Raw genomic sequence first — 17,722 nt, forward strand, 5'->3', positions numbered from 1 at the left:
AGGACACTGCCCTGAGGAACTCCTGCAGCAATGTCCTGGGGCTGAGATGATTGGCCACCAACAACCACTATCATCTTCCTTTGTGCTAGGTATAACTCCAGCCACTGGAGAGTTTTCCCCGATTCCCATTGACTTCAATTTTACTAGGGCTCCTTGGTGCCACACTCGGTCAAATGTGCATGTTGGCTGCCGCTGTGAACCTGAACCCATTACTTCCATCTCTTTTTGTTCTCTTGGCCCCTTAGTGTAGATGATTTCATTGACATTCTGGCTTTGACTGAAACTTGGTTTACAGGTTGGAATATCTTGCTCTTTCCTGAAGCCTCACCATCTGCCTATACTTTCCACCATTTGCCCCCACAAACTGTCACAGTGGTGGTGTAGCCCTCCACACCAATTCACACCTTGGTCTCTTCCCTCCTACTCCTCTGGTACTTTCTCCTCCTTTCAGCCAAACAACTTGTTCCACCTCTCTCACCTCTTCCATCTGCTGCTAAAACTCTCATCTATGCCTTTTGTCACCTCCAAACTCAACTATTCCAATGCTGTCCAGGCCGGCCTCCCACCCTCCACCTTCCTTAAACTTCAGCTCTTCCAAAGCCCGTATCCTATGCTGCACCAAGTCCTACTCACCTACCATCCCTACCCTTGCTGACCTACATTGGCTCCCATTCTCCAGTTTAAAATTCTCATCCTTGTCGTTAAATCTGTTTATGGCCTCAGCCCTGCCTATCTCTGTAACCTCCTTACAACCACCTGAAGTCTCCAATCCTCTGACTCTGGCCTTTTGTGCATCTCCTCCCTCCCATTGCCTCACCAATGGCAGCTGTACCTTTAGCTACCTAGGCTCTACGCACAGGAATTTCTCCCTAAACCCCTCTGCTTTTCCAATTCCATCTCCTCTATCAAGACCCTTCTTTTTTGAAGAAGCATTAGGTCACCCATCCTAATCTCGTCTTCTTTGGCTCAGCTTCCATTTTTTCTGATTACGCCTCTGTGAAGCGTCTTGGGGCCATTTTTATACATTAAAGGTGCTACAATAAATGCAAGTAATTGTTATTGATCAGTCATCATTACCATTTCCATATTATAATTGGAGGTCATGACATAGGCACAGGAGTAGGGCATTCAGCCACCTTGAGCCTGTTCCGCTATTCAGTTAGATCGTGGGTTATCTGTACCTCGACTCCATATCCCTTGATAACCTTACCCAACAAAACTCTCAACCTCAGTCCTGAAAGCTCCAATTGTCCCCCAGCATCCATAGTCTTGTGGGGGGAGGGGGGGGGGGGGGGAGGGAGGGAGGGAGGGAAAGAGAATTCCAGATTTCTACTACCCTTAGTGTAAAAAAGTGCTTCCTGATTTTCCATATGAATGGCCTAGCTCTAATTTTAAGGTTATGTGGTGACAATCCCTGAGAAAGACATGTCCTGTGAGCCCCACCCTTTTATTACCATGAAGCAGCACCAAACTTCTTATTCCATTTATATCCGGCCTGTATAGGTCTTTCTCGCTACAGACTCCCTCTTCCCATACCTTTTCATTGAAGCTATAATGATTTGAAAACAGGTTGCTGCCATTCCATGCACATAAATTAGTCTTTCCCAGTTATTTTGCTCCATCAAACTTCATTCAATCCCTCTTCATCACGTTTCTTCAATCTTGCGTTTCTCATTTCTAGTAGTTAGTTGGCTCTAAGAATTGACAATCTATAATCCTTCTGCCAAATTATAATACTTGGTTGCTTTGAATCCCTTAAGCAAAAAGTATTCTTTTAGCATCAGTAATACAAAGCCTAATGGACCTCAGTTAGAGCAACATATAATCAAATCTATAACTGTCAAATCACATAGCAGAACTAAAACTATTTTAATTACACTTTTGGGTGTCTCCACATGATAGTGAACCACATTTACCCATCTATAATCAAACAACCATTACCTATCTATGCATCAATAGCAACATAAATCCCCAAGTCTTCAACTGCCCTGCCTAAAATCTGTATTAATTTAGTCAAAAATACACCGGCAGATTATTGAGTATGCCCCCTTGCAATCCGTATTGTCAGAATTGGTTTTGACATCTTCCAACAGTAGGATAATCTTATCCCATTGTTCTTCCCACAGTTGTCTTCCATTCATTTTTTACTGTTTTTTTTAATATCATGTACTTCTATTTTGCTTTTTTCTTTAAAAAAAAACTTTTATTTACAGTTGACCACATTTTGCGCAGTTTTCAAAGAGTCACGTATGGGGTATAAAAAGTTAATCCCGCAGGTTTGAGTGTTGGTTTGACCTACAGGGTTTGGCTCCTGGTCCGGGAACGCCTCAATTTTAAAATTCTCATCTTTGTTTTCAAATCCCTCCATGGCCTCGCCCCTCCCCATCTCTATAACCTCCTCCAGCCCTACAAAATCTACGCGCTCCTCCAATTCTGGCCTCTTGCGCATCCCCGATTTTAAACACTCTACCACTGGTGGCCATGCTTTCAGCTGCCTAGGCTCTGAGCTCTGAAAGAAACAAATATAGGCACGGTAGCATAGTGGTTCTGTTACTGGACTAGTAATCCAGAGGCCCAGACTAATAATCTGGAGTCATGAGTTCAAATCCTGCCACGGCAGGTGGGAAATTTAAATTCAGTTAATTAAATAAAATGTGGAATAAAAAAAACTAGTATCAGTAATGGTGACCATGAAACTACTGGATTGTCATAAAAACCCATCTGGTTCACTAATGCCCTTTAGGGAAGGAAACCTGCCGTCCTTACCTGGTCTGGCCTATATGTGACTCCAGACCCACAGCAATGTGGTTGATTCTTAATTGCCCTCTGAAATGGCCTAGCAAGCCACTCAGTTGTACAATCTCGCTAGAAGGCGGCTCACCACCAACTTCTTAAGGGCAATTAGGGATAGGCAATAAATGCTGGCCTCGCCAGCGACGTCCACATCCCATGAATGAATTTTTTTTTTAAATTCCCTCCCTAATCCTCTACCTCTCTCTCCTCCTTTAAGGTGCTTCTTAAAACCTACCTCCTTGACCAAGCTTTTGGTCACCTGTCCTAAAATCTCCTACTGTGGCTCAGTGTCAAATTTTGTTTGATAACGCTTCTGTGACACGTCGTGGGACGTTTTACTATGTTAAAGGTGCTATATAATTTCAAGCTGTCATTGTTGTTAAGGGGTTGTGCTTAAGAAGACATTTTGTTCCTTAAAATAACATACCTGTGGCCTAAGGACACTGTTTTTCCAAGTACACACAAGGACGCAACACGAGAACACAGCAGATGTGATGCTCTCAGGATAACCCTAATGCTGTCAAAACGCCTTCTCAGTGGGAGCTTAGAATACTACGAGCCTAATGCTGGAATAATCCACTCCTTTTCTCAAAAGCAAAATACTATGGATGCTGGAAATCTGAAATAAAAACAGAAAATGCTGGAGCAGCTAAGCAAGTCAGGCAGCATCTGTGGAGAAATGCGACAGGTCTTCGACCTGAAACGTTAACTCTGTTTCTTTCTCCACAGATGCTGCCTGACTTGCTGAGCTTCTCCAGCATTCTCTGTTTTTACTTCACTCCTTTTCTCAGCTTTTTAAAAAAATTCTCTCTCTCTCGCTCTCCAGAGTAAAAATAAAGGGATCTGACGAGAAGTTAATTGACAGGAGAGATTTTGGGCCCAATATTCCACACACTCACTCCATAAGCAGTAACATTCCAGGGTTAAGCTCTGCATTGGTGAAATCCTCCAAAGTACATTTTCCTAAGCCCTTCAAGTGCACCAAAAATTTCTATGTGTGTTTTGTTGTTCCTTCAAATTTTTGCAGATATGGCTACCTCACTTTCCACTCCTCACCCACGTGTTCACTGCCTCAAATTAACTTCACTCAGTCCCTTTTGCCTGGTTATTATTCTTTTTTTTCTGTTCATCTCTATTAATGATAGTGACTTTGAACATAAAACACTTTCACCTCACCCTATCTCTGCAACCGCCTCCAGTCTTGACCCTTTCCCACACTCTTCGGTCCCTCCGATCCACCCACCTTCCCATTTCTTACTTTCCTTTCCTTTCCCCTTTGGTGGTAGATCCTTCAGCTTCCACGCCCTATTCTAGAGTGGTCAACCCTCCAGGAGTCTCAAGGAATTGAAGAATAATCTCCAGGACACTGCTGCGAGCAACCCAAGCAGAAAAATCATAGGGGCAATAAAAGAAACGGAGAGTTCTTTTCATTTTCCTTCAACATTTTTATTTATCAGTTATAAAATTATTAGAGATGGAGAAGAAAGGTTGTTTGACTGGGAGGGGCGATTGGAGGCAAGAGGTCATGTGGTGAAACCTCCAGGGATACGTCCAACCAGAGTTGATGTCGCTACTCTACTCACTGGAGGCCCCTCCCTAAACCTCTCCTCCAGCTACCTTTAAAGATCTTCTCAAAACCCACCTTTTCAACCAAGCTCCTTCCTAATCTCTCCACCCATGGCTCGCTATTATACACACTATCTATTCCTATTTATTTTATTAAATTCTTTTTCCATCACCCCCTCCCCCAAGCCCCTCCTGATAAAAGTATCGAGAAATACTTCTACGTCAAAGGCACTATATAAATGCAGGTCCTTCTTGTGTGGCTTGTCGGCTCTTCTGATTAATATTTGATAATTCAAAGCGGCCTTTACATTTGATCTTCAGTGGAGCCTCTTCTGGTTCAGCAGCCTTTAGATTGGGCAACAATTTTATTCTACTTAGGGACTCCACAGTTAGATGGTCCCACGAGAGACCCACAGCAGTCATGTTTATTTTAATAGCGATGAAAGCAAACTCAAGTCCCAAAAAGGTTAATCAAGTGCATTTAGTAAGCTGAAGAGATATCGATTTCATTTGATACGATCCAATAGTTCTACGTTTCCCATGTATCAATTTACCTTGGTTATGCAACTGAATGCATATCAAAGCAGGATAGAGTAATCAGAGGGTAAACAAATAAAGGGGACAAAGAATGCTACATTGCATTGCCAGATGGCGTGGTGAGTGCTGACTCTCTGCATGCCTTCAAGAGGGAGCTGGACCAGTTCTTGACTGGGACAGATATTGCATCACATAGAAGGTAAGATGATAATACTTGGTCCATGTGATCTCTTAGACTGGTTTTGATTGCCTGAAGGGGTCGGAGAGGAATTTTCCAGAGTAATTTTTTCCCGTATTGGCCCTGGGTTTTTTTCTCTGGTCTTTTGCCTCTCCCAGGAGATTACATGACTGTGGGCGGGAAGGGCAATGGAAGTGTCTAGCCTTGATGCTCCAGCCATCATGGAGGTGTGCGGCAGGCTTGATGGACCAGCTGGTCTTTTCCTGCCCGTCAATTCCGTATGTTCGTACACTCCTTCAAACTGGGGGCTTAGAATTTCCTTGAAATTAGTTATACCGCCGTTGCCCCTTTTAAAAAGAATTTGGGCCCGCCAGTGGCTGTCCTTATGAGGGCAGTCAGAGTCAACAGCAGGCTTTTGCGGGGGAAAAAAAAACGTTTAAAAAAAAAAACCAGGTTCCAAAGCTAATCTGAGCCATGGAAATCGCAATTAAAAGTTTCCCAGCCCTTCACCTGCACACACTCTTCACCTCCGCCTTGATCAGATGATTCTGGCAACTGCTGCACCTCCAGCACAGTCTAACTCACCAAGAGTGCAAACCCAGGAAACTCGGGAGCTGTCGCACCACTGACACTCACTTTGACTTAAGCAAACAAGGCCAGCGTGAACTCAGCATCGAAAAGGGCGAGAAAATTCAATGGAGGGGGAGGGGGGGGGAAAGAGAATTGTTTTGAAGGCACACAAGTGGCCGGAACGGCTTCAAACTGAATTTCCTCAATGCATTCATTTCCTGTGTCATTTATACATTGCTAATGTGCTGGAAGCGGGAATGAAATTTCACCCCAACCTGGCTATTCCAAGCAATTAAATAGGAGATGAGGAGCGGGGATCGCAATTTATTATCGCATGATTCCGAGATTTAATCCGGTAATTCACAAGTGATGAGACTGTAAGCGATCAGCCTCGAGACAGGGATAGAAGCCATCATCATGTAGCTCCACCTCATCCTTTTTTGTTTCTAACGTATATTAGGTGAGCTATTCAAATGATAAAACGAGTTCAGTGTAAATATTAAAGGGATGAATTTTCCTCCACTGTACTGTCCCAAATTGGGTGGGAAAGGAGGAATAATTGGGCGGTGAGACCTAGCACCACCTCACCTCACCTCACCCCCACTGGGACCGCAGCTGGGCACTCCCTGGTCTGCAGCATGCAGGAGGGGCTTGGGTTTCCAGCCCATTTCCTTCTGAGCTGTCTCTGTTCCCACCAGTTGAAGCCTGTCGGTAATCCCTGGAGTAGCAGCAACAAGGCCCCAAAATCCCCAAATGGAGGGATTTTGCAGCAGCCTCCTCTCCCTCCATTTTAACCCTCCTCCCAAAGCATTTACCTAATGAAGGCCTTGGTCTCGAACGAGGCCTTCTGTGGGAGGTCTGTTGAACTCTTGAGGCTCTTCTGTACCTTTAATGCAGCCCCTGCCTCTTATGGTACCTCAATGACGGTCCCACTGAAGCATCGCTGGGCTGAACGGCGGGCCCCCACTTACTGGCGGCAATCCCGCCAAGAGCCCATCATGAACATTCAATGACCGCCCATCCAAATAATGCGGTTACGGTGGGGTCAGAGCAACAGGTGTCAGTCCCACCCTGATCCCCTAGGCCTGGGGAGAGGGAAATCCAGTCCTTAGGTGTGAACTAAACTGTTGAATGGAATACAGACTGGTTCCGTCGATAGCAGAGTGTAATTTCTTTCCACTCGCAGTGCCAACTATTATGAACTGTGGCATCACCACTATGAAATATCCTAATTCTGCTAATCTCATCGGTTAAAACAACATACCTGTAACCACAGGGAGCAAAGTCACCACATCAGTTCATGCTCTGCTTTTTCCAGTACATTTAGGGACAACTACTGATTAGTCCTCTTGGAGATAAGTCAATCTCACCTGTTGCTTTCCCAGTCTTCGCTCTCCTTATCTTTCTCGACAGCTGAAGCCTGGCTCACAGGGGCTTGATGTTTCTTCACGATCCGCATACCACCTGCTTTGACTGGAGAGGCAGAGTGAAAGGGAGTGCATGGGGACAGAGAGTCAGGGAAGGAGGAAGGACCCAGGATAACAGGAGGGGAGGGAAAAAGAGAACAGAGAGAAAGAAAAGTTAATGTACAATAAAACTACTGGACATTTAAATATTCCTTAACCGGAGTCAAATTGTATCTTAAACAAGCATAATGACATCATTTACTACTGAGTGAAATCATTCAACTCTTGCTTTTATTTGGCTGAGAGTGAGAGGTATAGCTCAGTAATAAAATGTTCCTTAAAAAGGTACATGGGCATTTCCAAAAGCACTGAAACTGAATTTACCTAATCATCCTCATGTCTTGTGGTTATTGTTTTCCATCAAGACATGGAACTGGACACTTTCCGGAGTTGAGAATCAAAGTTAACCGTTACTGCATGAAAAGCACATGCACCGGGAGTCAGTTTACCATCAAATCCAGTATAGTGGTCGCCCAGTCAGGTTTTTTTTTTAAATGTGACCAGTTCTATGAAAAAAGCAGATGGAGGGAAGAGAGGGCAGGAGAAACTGATTTGGGGGGGGGGGGGGGGGGGGAGGGGGAAAAAGAGTGGAGGAGAAAGGAGGGGTGGATGGAAGAAAAAAAAAGAGGGAGAGGGGAAGAGGAGGAGGAGAGATGTGCGAGGCTCAGAGCAGTGGCCGGGGGGGGCGGGGAAGATGGTAAGGAGAGAGGGCTACCGCGCACAATGGGTTGGTGGCGTGGGGAGGGGGGGTGGGGGGGGGGGGGGGAGGAAAAGAGAGTACACGTGAAGTGGAGACAAAGGGAGAGTGCGCATGCACGTGAATGTTTGCACATATATAAGATGGTGGTCAAATATGTGTTAAAACCTGTGGCTATAGGAGGAAGGGAAGAGTGCAGCAGGCAAGGATCCCACTTTCTTGATATCATGGGGAAGAACGAATTAGAGTTGAAGATGGTATGATGAATCTAGGTTGCAGGAGGCAGCAGAGCAATAGGACATTATATATAGAGCTAGGAGGAAGAAGAGTAAAATTTAAGAGAAAAGAAAAAGAAGAAATTCATAGAATGATACAGCACAGAGGGAGGCCATTTGGCCCATAGTGCCTGTGCTGGCTCTTTGAAAGAGATATCCAATTAGTCCCATTCTCCTGCTCTTTCCCCACAGCTGTGCAAATTTTTCCTTTCAAGTATTTATCCAATTCCCTTTTGAAAATTATTATTGAATCTCCTTCCACCACCCTTTCAGGCAGTACGTTCCAGATTATTACAACTCTCTGCGTAATTTTTTTTTCCTCATGTTGCCTCCGGTTCTTAAGACAATTAGCTTAAATCTGTGTCCTCCGGTTACCGACCCTTCTGCCACTGGAAATAGTTTCTCCTTATTTTACTCTATCAAAAACCTTCATGATTTTGAACACCTCTATCAAATCTCTCCTTAACCTTCTCTGCTCTAAGGAGAACAACCCCAGCTTCTCCAGTCTCTCCACATAACTGAAGTCCCGCATCCCTGGTACCATTCTAGTAAATCCTCTCTGCACCCTCTCAATGCCTTGACATCATTCCTAAAGTGTGGTGCCCAGAATTGACCACTGGGGCCTAACCAATGTTTTATAAAGGTTTAGCATAACATCCTTGCTTTTGTGCTCTCTGCCTCTTTATAAAGCCAAGGATCCTGTATGCCTTTTTAACAGCATTCTCAACTTGTCATGCCACCTTCAAAGACTTGTTTTCATTTACCACCAGGTCTCTGTTCCTGCACCCACTTTAAAAATTGTACCATTTAATTTATATTGCCTCTCCTCATTCTTCCAACCAAAATGAATCACTTCACACTTCTCTGCATTAAATTCCATCTGTCATGTGTCTATGTCCTCCTGAAGTCTGTAACTATCTCCCTCTTGATACCGTTTACTACATTTCCAAGTTTCGTGTCATCAGCAAACTTTGAAATTATACCCTCTATACCCAGTCCAGGTCATTAATATATCAAAAAGAGCAATGGTCCTAATATCGATCCGTGGGGGACATCACTGTGTACCTCCTTCCAATCAGAACAACCTTTCACCACTACCCTGTGTTTTCTGTCCCTTAGCCAATTTTGTATCCACACTGCCACTGCCTCTTTAATCCCATGGGCTTCAATTTTGTTAACAAATCTATTATGTGGTACTTTATCAAAAGCCTTTTGAAAGTCCATATACTCAACATGCAGTACTCTCATCAATCCTCTCTGTTACTACATCAAAGAACTCAATCAAGTTAGTCAAACACAATTTGCCTTTAACAAATCCCTGCTGGCTTTCATTTATTAACCCATACTTTTCCAAGTGCCAATTAATTTTGTCCCGGTTTACTGTCTCTAACAGTTTCCCCACCAGCTGGCTGACTGGCCTGTAGTTGCCAGGTTTATCCCTCCTTCCTTTTTTGAACAGGGCTGTAACGTTTGCAATCCTCCAGTCCTTTGGCAACACTCCCATATCTAAAGGAGGATTGGAAGATTCCGGCCACAGCCACCACAATTCCCACCCTTATTTCCTCAGTAACCTAGGATGCATCCCGTCCGGACCGGGTGACTTTTCTGCCAATCTTTTGAGTGCCTTCTCTTTATCTATTTTTATCCTAACCAATTTCTCTACTACCTCCTCCTTTACTGTGACATTGGCAGCATCCTCTTCTTTAGTGAAGATCAGATGCAAAAACACTCATTTAGTACCTCAGCCATGCCCTCTGCCTCCACAAGATCATCTCCTGTTTGGCCCCACCCTTCCTTTGACTATCCTTTTACTATTTAATCAAAGACTTTTGGGTTCCCTTTTGTTACCCACTAATCTATTCTCATACTCTCTCTTTGCCGCTCTTATTTCTTTTTTCAGTTCTCCCCTGTACATTTTGTTTTCAGCTTGGTTCTCTACTGAATTATGAACCTGACATTTATCATAAGCCTCCTTTTTGTTTCATTTTAATCTCGGTACCTTTACTTATCCAGGGAGCCCTTCCTTTCCCCATCAGGGGAATGTATCTAGTCTGTACCCAAGCTATTTCCTCTTTGAAGGCTATTCAATGCTCATTTGCTGTTTTATCTGCCAATCTTAGTAGCATTTTTTTTTAAAAAATGCATTCTTTTTTCATTTTCTTTGAACATTTTTATTTATTAGTTATAAAAATATTGGAGATAGGGAAAAAGGTCTTTGACTGGGTGGGGCAGTTGCAGGAGGTCACGTGATGAAACCTCCAGGAAAACGTCCAGCCAGAGTTGGCATGCCTTCAAGGAGAGCAGTTCAGCAGAGGTCAGGCGCTTCCAAAAAAAAAGAGGCAGACCAGAGAAGGACAACAACGTTAGGGTGCACTCAAAATCATTCTCACACAACTCCTTGTAGCCAGATGGAAAGCAACACAGGCAGAGAGGCCAGGTAGCAGATTGCGATACTCAGACAAAAGAATGGGCATTTGGCATAGAGACAGACCAGGGGGAGGGAGCACTTTCAAAATAAACCTGTGCCCTCTGGTTTGTTTTAATAGGTTTTAAATCTGCCTACTCAAAGTTTATTTTTCCCCCTTTAAAGAATAAGTCACAATGTGCTTTTGATAACAAATAAACGAGTCATATAGATCTTAGCAGGAATAGTAAACACTAACCTTCAAATGTGGTACTGTACTACACAGTTTCAAGGACAGACCTAACCAGCAAATGTTTCTGCTGTTCAAGAAACAAGACCGCTCTTGAGCTCGGTTATAAGGCAGTGGTTCAGGTGTCAAGTCCTGCAACCTGCCAATTTTAGCTTTCTCTTGAAAACATTTATCAGGTAAACAAATAAATCAGAATCAGAGTGCTTTTTGAATAAAAAGAAATACTACCTATGCAAAAACAACCTCTTCAAGGCCTTCCATTATGTAAGTGAATGCTTGCTTTTTCTGCTAATGGAATTTTTATTGAAAGGTGCATGTGCCCATTGTGTATACCGCTGCCTTTTACCAAGACAAATCACATTCTAATTCTGCCTCCCAGATGGATCTGTCACTTGTGTGCTGAACATTTAAAAAAAGGCTTTCAAGCTAGCCAATTATGTAACCATTCCTCACATCACCCCTGGAGATTGTCAACACTGCACAGAAACGCTTCTGTGTATATGCAGATTAATGGGGAATCCTAAAGAACATCTACACATGAACTAGGCTGATCGTTTAATGTTGAGTAGGAATTTTACAGTTAGGCCACAACTGTGTACTGGGTACACTCTGGGACTGCAACATTTTACAGATTATAATAAAACTGCCACCAATAATAATGAAAAGCAAAATACTGCAGATGCTGGAAATCTGAACTATAAACAGAAAATGCTGGAAATACTCAGCAAGTCAGGCAGCATTCTGTGGAGAAGGAAAACAGAGTTAACGTTTCAGGTCGAAGACCTTTCGTCAGAACTGGAAGAAATTTACGCCTGAAACCAATAATAAATGGCTAATTATAGCCAAAAACCCATCAATCACCTTAAATTCTGATTAAAAGAAATGTAAATCCATCTTTCTCTTTTAGATGCTAACTGGCCTGTTCATTTTCAGTTTTCATTTCAGATTTCCATCGTTTACTTTTTTTTATTAAAAAGAGGTAGCAAATAATAATTATTTGAAATAAAAATGTTACACTCCCTTTGCTCGCAAGTATGTCAACAGATTCTAAATGTCAAATTTTGCATTGTTTCTGAGGTTAAGGGTCATTAAAGGCTACCGGTTTGTCTATGACAAGTGCTTGGGCAAAACCGAACCACACTTTATAACCGGAGGGATTAATGGGCAATGGCACAAAAATTTTTAAAAAGTCACTTTTTGTTTCAAACCCAAAAGTTGAAAGATTAGGTGGGTGTTAAAACTTAGGGACAGATTTTACCAATTATCTGCCCCAATGCAAGCTTCATGTGACAAGAGGGAATGTTGGCACAGGCACGATGGGCCGAATGGCCTCCTTCTGTGCTGTAAGATTCTATGTCAGGAATTCAAGCACATAGATAATGCTAACTGCTTTGCAAACTTTCCATGCGAGCAGTGTTGTATTAATTGCTCTCATATCTCATTCTCCACACTTTATTTTGTGCATTAAAGTCACTTTCCTTCAAAATAAACATTTGCTGTGTGGGAACATCTGAACTAACAGTGTGGTAAAAGATTAATAAAAATTACAAATGGAATGATTCTCTCGGCCACTGGGGAGAGTTAACTTGTGAACTCCTGCATCTACAAGTCAACTCTTCCAGTTGTGGAAAACCTCTGCAATTTTTTTTATTTATAAAATGGCTTCCTTCAATGTCTCATGTCTGATCTTCACAATAATAAGTATTGTTCATTGGAAACAAGACTCTGATGCAAATTTCTTGGAGCAGCAGATTGCATTAAAAAAGTGAAGTTAGAGGTGAAAGAATTAAATGCTATTGTTCTGAATATTGTGGGGGGGGGGAAGAGAAAGGGGGAAGAGGACAAAGTTTAAAGTTTAAAGGTCTACGATGGAGATAGGAGGAAACTGAAATTAGACCATGTGGTCTTAAGCAGAAACCTAAAATGACTGATGCTGGAAGGGATCTTGCTGTTTTCAATGGTTCTTGGGAATAGTTGGGCTATAGGGTCACTTGTCATATGTACCTACACTTAAATATAGTGCCTTTAATGTCACAAAAATGTGCAAACAAATACAATCAGCCATCAGGTCAAAATGTTCACAAACACCAAAAAGTGACTTCTAAACCATTACTTATTGCACAATCGCTTCAGCATTCCAAAAACTGGGCAAAAGATACAAACTAGGCCTCCAACCACACACAATCAACAGGTGGAAAATCTAGTGTCCCACTAACAGAGGATTTAGAACTAATATAAATTCAATCATGCACCTTCAAATACTGTACTCATTAAGATCTTACTTTTAAAAAAAAATCAGCATTCTCAAAGTGAAAGTTGGTATTGTACTCCAAAAAAAGACTTTTCCCCTCCATTCTTTTCACCTCTTATTTGCCCACCTCCCCTCACTTCACCCTGCCTCTCCTGAAAGTTCCATCCATGCTGGGCTGGGGTTCCATGGGGAGCGATGGCCCTCCAACTCTTCAGCCACGTGGCCTTCCTTCAAGCACGAAACTGGATAGCCAGCAGGTTGAGGGTGGACATCAGAAATGAACCCAGATATCCAGATGCACGTGCTTGCAGCAGGAGTCCGCTGACAGTGATCTGGAACTGGAGTCCTAGTCAATGTTTCCCTTCCTTAGCCCAGGGACACCAAGGTCCATTGTAGCACTCTAATGTCACCCCCAATTGACTAACTCAGCACAGATCAGGTGTCAAACCAGAGCCCTTCTGGTGTGTTTGGCTCATTGCTACATCATGACTTGGTGTGACTGATCAAGTCACCTTTAGCTGTTAGACAAGTAAAAGATTACCCTTTAGTTGTCAAACCCACCGACAAGCAGTATTTTGAACTCACTACTCCCCTTTTAAACAGGCCAACAATCAAGTGAATACAGATCAAGTGCACTTGATTTTTAAAAGTTGATCAGCATAATTGTTCTATAAAGAAATTATATTTGAGCAGGTCTACCCTGGCTCGTGTGGAGCATAAACACCAACATAGACCAGTTGGGCTGGATGGCCTGTTTCTGTGCTGTAAATTCTGTGTAATTCTACCCAAGTATATAAATAGTTAAATCTGCTTTCATAAAACCAGTCATACTTCTAAACCAATACTTATGGAACATTAAATTGTGTACCAGATATGGTCAGAAGGGCCCACACCTAAAACATTAACTTGTCTATTCTCTCCACAGATGCTGACAGACTTGCTGAGTTTTTTTAGCATTTTATCTGTTTCTGCTTCAGGTTTCCAGCCTCTGCCACTTGTTTGCTTTTTATAAAATATATGGTGTCCCAGACACAGATGGATGTTAAACTCTTGAACTATTATTGAACACATTCTGAAATACCCAAGCTCTGAATGTTAAGTAAACATACTCAAAAGTGAATGAGATCAATATTGCTTGGCACTGAAATGGGGAGACCTTTGATTATTTTCCTCTATTTGCCCTGCCACTCCAGAACAGACATTTCTGTACCATTAAGTGGCGACGAGTAAAACATGTTCTATCTTCCAGATTATAAATGCAAGTTCTTCTTTCTTCTGTTTCAAAAGTAAAACTTCAGTCACCAAAATTTTTTTTTTTGTTTTTGAAAAAATAAAACTTTAATAAAGTCCCGAATCAAGAGCTGGAGCCGGAACTCTGGAATCCTGGGACTGCACCCTATCCACTGATCTGCACAGTTGCATCACTTCGACTTTCTACCCCAGACTTTGCGAAGAGATTTACTTTGTTGAGTGAACTTTGCAGCCAGTGCTCCGGAGAGAAAAGAAAAAAAAAACACACAAAAATAACTAAATGATGCCTCAAGCCGCCCATCTCGAGAAGCAGGGGGGGTCGCTACGTACCGGCAGGAAGGTGCCCCGCTTTGGTTTCCACTTTCTCCTTGGGAGGCGATGACATCCTTGCCCCTTCGCTACTTTTCACCCAACTCTCTTGCTACAAAGTGACAACGTGGCTCCACACACACACAGCTGCTCGGCAACACTCCCGAGCATGCGCAGCTCCGCCAGCCGCCCCCCACACACACACACAAAACAAATGTCATCACGTGGGCGTGCGTCACCGTCAGAGTGCCGAGCATGCGCATTCGCGGCGTAATCAAACCCATGACGTAATGCGACTTGAAAAGGTGGGAAAAGGCAGGAACGACCCCACGTGGGAGAGGAGGAATTAAAATAAAGCGTTTCACAAAAACCAGGCACGACACGTGTCGGTGGCTGGGAGTGCATCCTGGACAAGGATGATAACATTTTTAATTTGACACTTGGTTTTGGTTTTCTTTGGTTGCACATAAACACACCCTAAACAACCCCCCCCCCCCACTTCTTATAAAAGGGGAGGGGGGCCTAAAAACACAAAAAAAGGAGTCACTGTCGGAAAAAAAACACATGCTGGAGTTAAAGAATTCTTTTTTTTTTACTCAGCGGTCTGGAATGCACTGCCTGAAAGGGTGGTGGAAGCAGATTCAATAGTAACTTTCAAAAGGGAATAGAGTAAAATACTTGAAAAGGTAAAATTTGCAGCGCTCTGGGAGAAAGAGCAGGCGGGGTGGGGGGGAAGTGGGATTAATTGGATACCTCTTTGAAAATGCCAGCACAGGCAAAATGGGCTGAATGGCCTCCTGCTGTGCTCTGCCATTCCACGATTCAGTTCTCCCAACCTTCAAGTCACCGGGTTAATGACCTCCCACCATAGTTGCTAACTGTGTGCGAACATTCCGCGTGTCCGGCCTCAGTTCATGAAGCTCACTGATCTCCCAACATTTATAGTCACACTTGAATTGCTTCGTAATCCATCAATGGAACATCAATCCTAACCAATTTGAATCTATGCCGTCTTATTATATGCCATGGTTTACATGGGGCCTTCTACAAGTATGTGTGTATATTAAAAATCTTACATCTGCGTGCATTTCCTGTAAATTTGTCACATTCTAAAGTCCTATAATGGAAACCCCTTACTAAAATATCATTTTTGTCTAGAATAATTATGCTAATCAACTTTTAAAAAATCAAGTGCACTTGATCTGTATTCATTTGATTGTTGGCCTTTTTAAAAGGGGAGTAGTGAGTTCAAAATACTGCTTGTCGGGTGGGTTTGACAACTAAAGCGTAATCTTTTACTTGTCTAACCATTAAAGGTAGCTTTGCATTTACCTTTCTTATACTTTTTTCACATGAGGAGTCGAGACCAAGCACAGTTTTCAGGTGAAGTGGGATTGGAGGTCAGGAGATGATTGGACTACAGCACACAGATGTAATTCTGCCCCCATTTTAAAGTCATACGTACTGTCATTTTTATATGTCCATGATAAATTCCTATGTCCAGAGGAAATTAATGGGTGATTTTATAGAGCTGTTTAAAATCTTGAAAGTTAGATAGAAACAGACTGTTTCCAGTGGTTGAGGGGTCTAGAAAGAAAGAATATGAATACAAGATTAAATGTAAGACACTTAGGGCAGAGAACAGGAGAAACTTTTTCACGCAGGAGGTTGTGACAGTGAAGTTAATGATTGAAGCAGAGACGATGTCAACATTTAAAAAAAGGTTAGCTAGGTGGTTGAAGGAAAGGGATATGGGAACAGATCACGCACCTGGGATTAGGACTGCTGTTCGTGTGGTGGGTAAACACCAACGTGGCCTCGTTGGGCCGAGTGGCCTGTTTCTGTTTTGTAATCTCTGTATAGTTCTACATGTAATGAAAGTGACGATCTAAACTTGTTATGGTGTAATTACCCTCTCCCTCCAGTGGTGGCGCTGCAGCACCTCCACTGGGAGGAAGTTGCAATTACAGTGTGACAAGCTTACTTAAAGGGTTTCCATTATAGGAATTTAGAATGACAAGTTTACAGGAAATGCACGCAGATGTAAGATTTTTAATATGCACATATACTTGTATAAGGACCCATCTCAGTCTCCTTCTTTCAAGGCTAATGGACCCCTCTTTCTCTTGCCTTCCCTCATTGCTCAATCATCTGACAATGAGCATCAGCCTTGCAACTTTCCTCTGCGCCATCTCCAGGGCCTGATTGTTTCCTTTGTGTTTTAGTGACCGATACTGGACGCAGTACTCAGTGTGAAGTCTGACTAGAACAAAGTCATCTGACTTCCTCTGCCAGTTTCGCAATGTACTTTGGCAATCTATTCACTTTGTTCCTTGCTGTTCCACAATGACTTGACATGTAAGTGCCAAGTCTATTAATATCCCCCAATCTCTTTCAGCTCACCTTCAACTACTTCTACACAATTTGTAGAGTATGTGAAATAACAACAGTAAATGCACAGCAGGTCCATCAGCATCTGGAAGGAGTTAAGGCAGGTTAATGTAGACTCATCAGCAAGATTGGAAACTGGATTGAGGTTCCAATTAAGGTGATTGGCAAAAGAACTAAAGGTGATATGAGGAAAAACTTTTTTACACAGCGAGTGGTTAGGATCTGGAATGCACTGCCCAAGGAGGTGGTGGAGGCAGATTCAATCATGGCCTTCAAAAGGGAACTGGATAAGTACTTGAAAGGAAAAAATTTGCAGGGCTTAAGGGATAGGGTGGGGGAGTGGGACTGGCTGGATTGCTCTTGCATAGAGCAGGAGGGTCGAATGGCCTCCTTCCATGCTGTAGCCTTTCTATGATTCTATGGAAGATAAATGAGCCCCTTAATAGAAATGAACAAAATAAAGGCGGGGGGGATGTGGAGAGAACAATAGGTTGCATTGAGCTTCTGAATCCAAGTTGTTGACGTAAATCTGAAACAAGTAGGGATTAGGGTTAGAGCTAGGTGTCAGTCGTGGCTCAGTTGGTAGCACTCTCACGTCTGAGTTGGAAGGTTGCGGGTTCAAGCCCCACGAAACAAAATCTAGGCTGACACTCAATAATGAGGGAGTGCTGCACTGTTCGGAGGTGCTGTCTTTCAGATGAGATATTAAACCAAGGCCCTGTCTGCCCTCTCAGGTGGATGTAAAAAATCCCATGGCACTATTTTGAAGAAGAGCAGGGGAGTT

General features: G+C 42.9%; 1 protein-coding gene across 1 annotated transcript in view; it reads right to left on the reverse strand.

Moving 5' to 3' along the window:
- The window catches only part of dap (death-associated protein), a 56,369-nt gene extending 41,633 nt beyond the window's left edge, over positions 1–14,736 (reverse strand). The window contains exons 1-2 of the mRNA XM_068001069.1: positions 14,569–14,736; positions 7,015–7,117 (exon numbers count right to left, since the gene is read on the reverse strand). Coding sequence (XP_067857170.1) covers positions 7,015–7,117; positions 14,569–14,623 — 158 coding nt within the window. The 5' untranslated portion in view covers positions 14,624–14,736. The remainder of the gene's footprint in view (positions 1–7,014; positions 7,118–14,568) is intronic.
- Positions 14,737–17,722: the final 2,986 nt, after the last annotated feature.

The sequence above is a fragment of the Heptranchias perlo genome, chromosome 2, assembly GCF_035084215.1.
Source record: "Heptranchias perlo isolate sHepPer1 chromosome 2, sHepPer1.hap1, whole genome shotgun sequence".
Taxonomy (NCBI): domain Eukaryota; kingdom Metazoa; phylum Chordata; class Chondrichthyes; order Hexanchiformes; family Hexanchidae; genus Heptranchias; species Heptranchias perlo.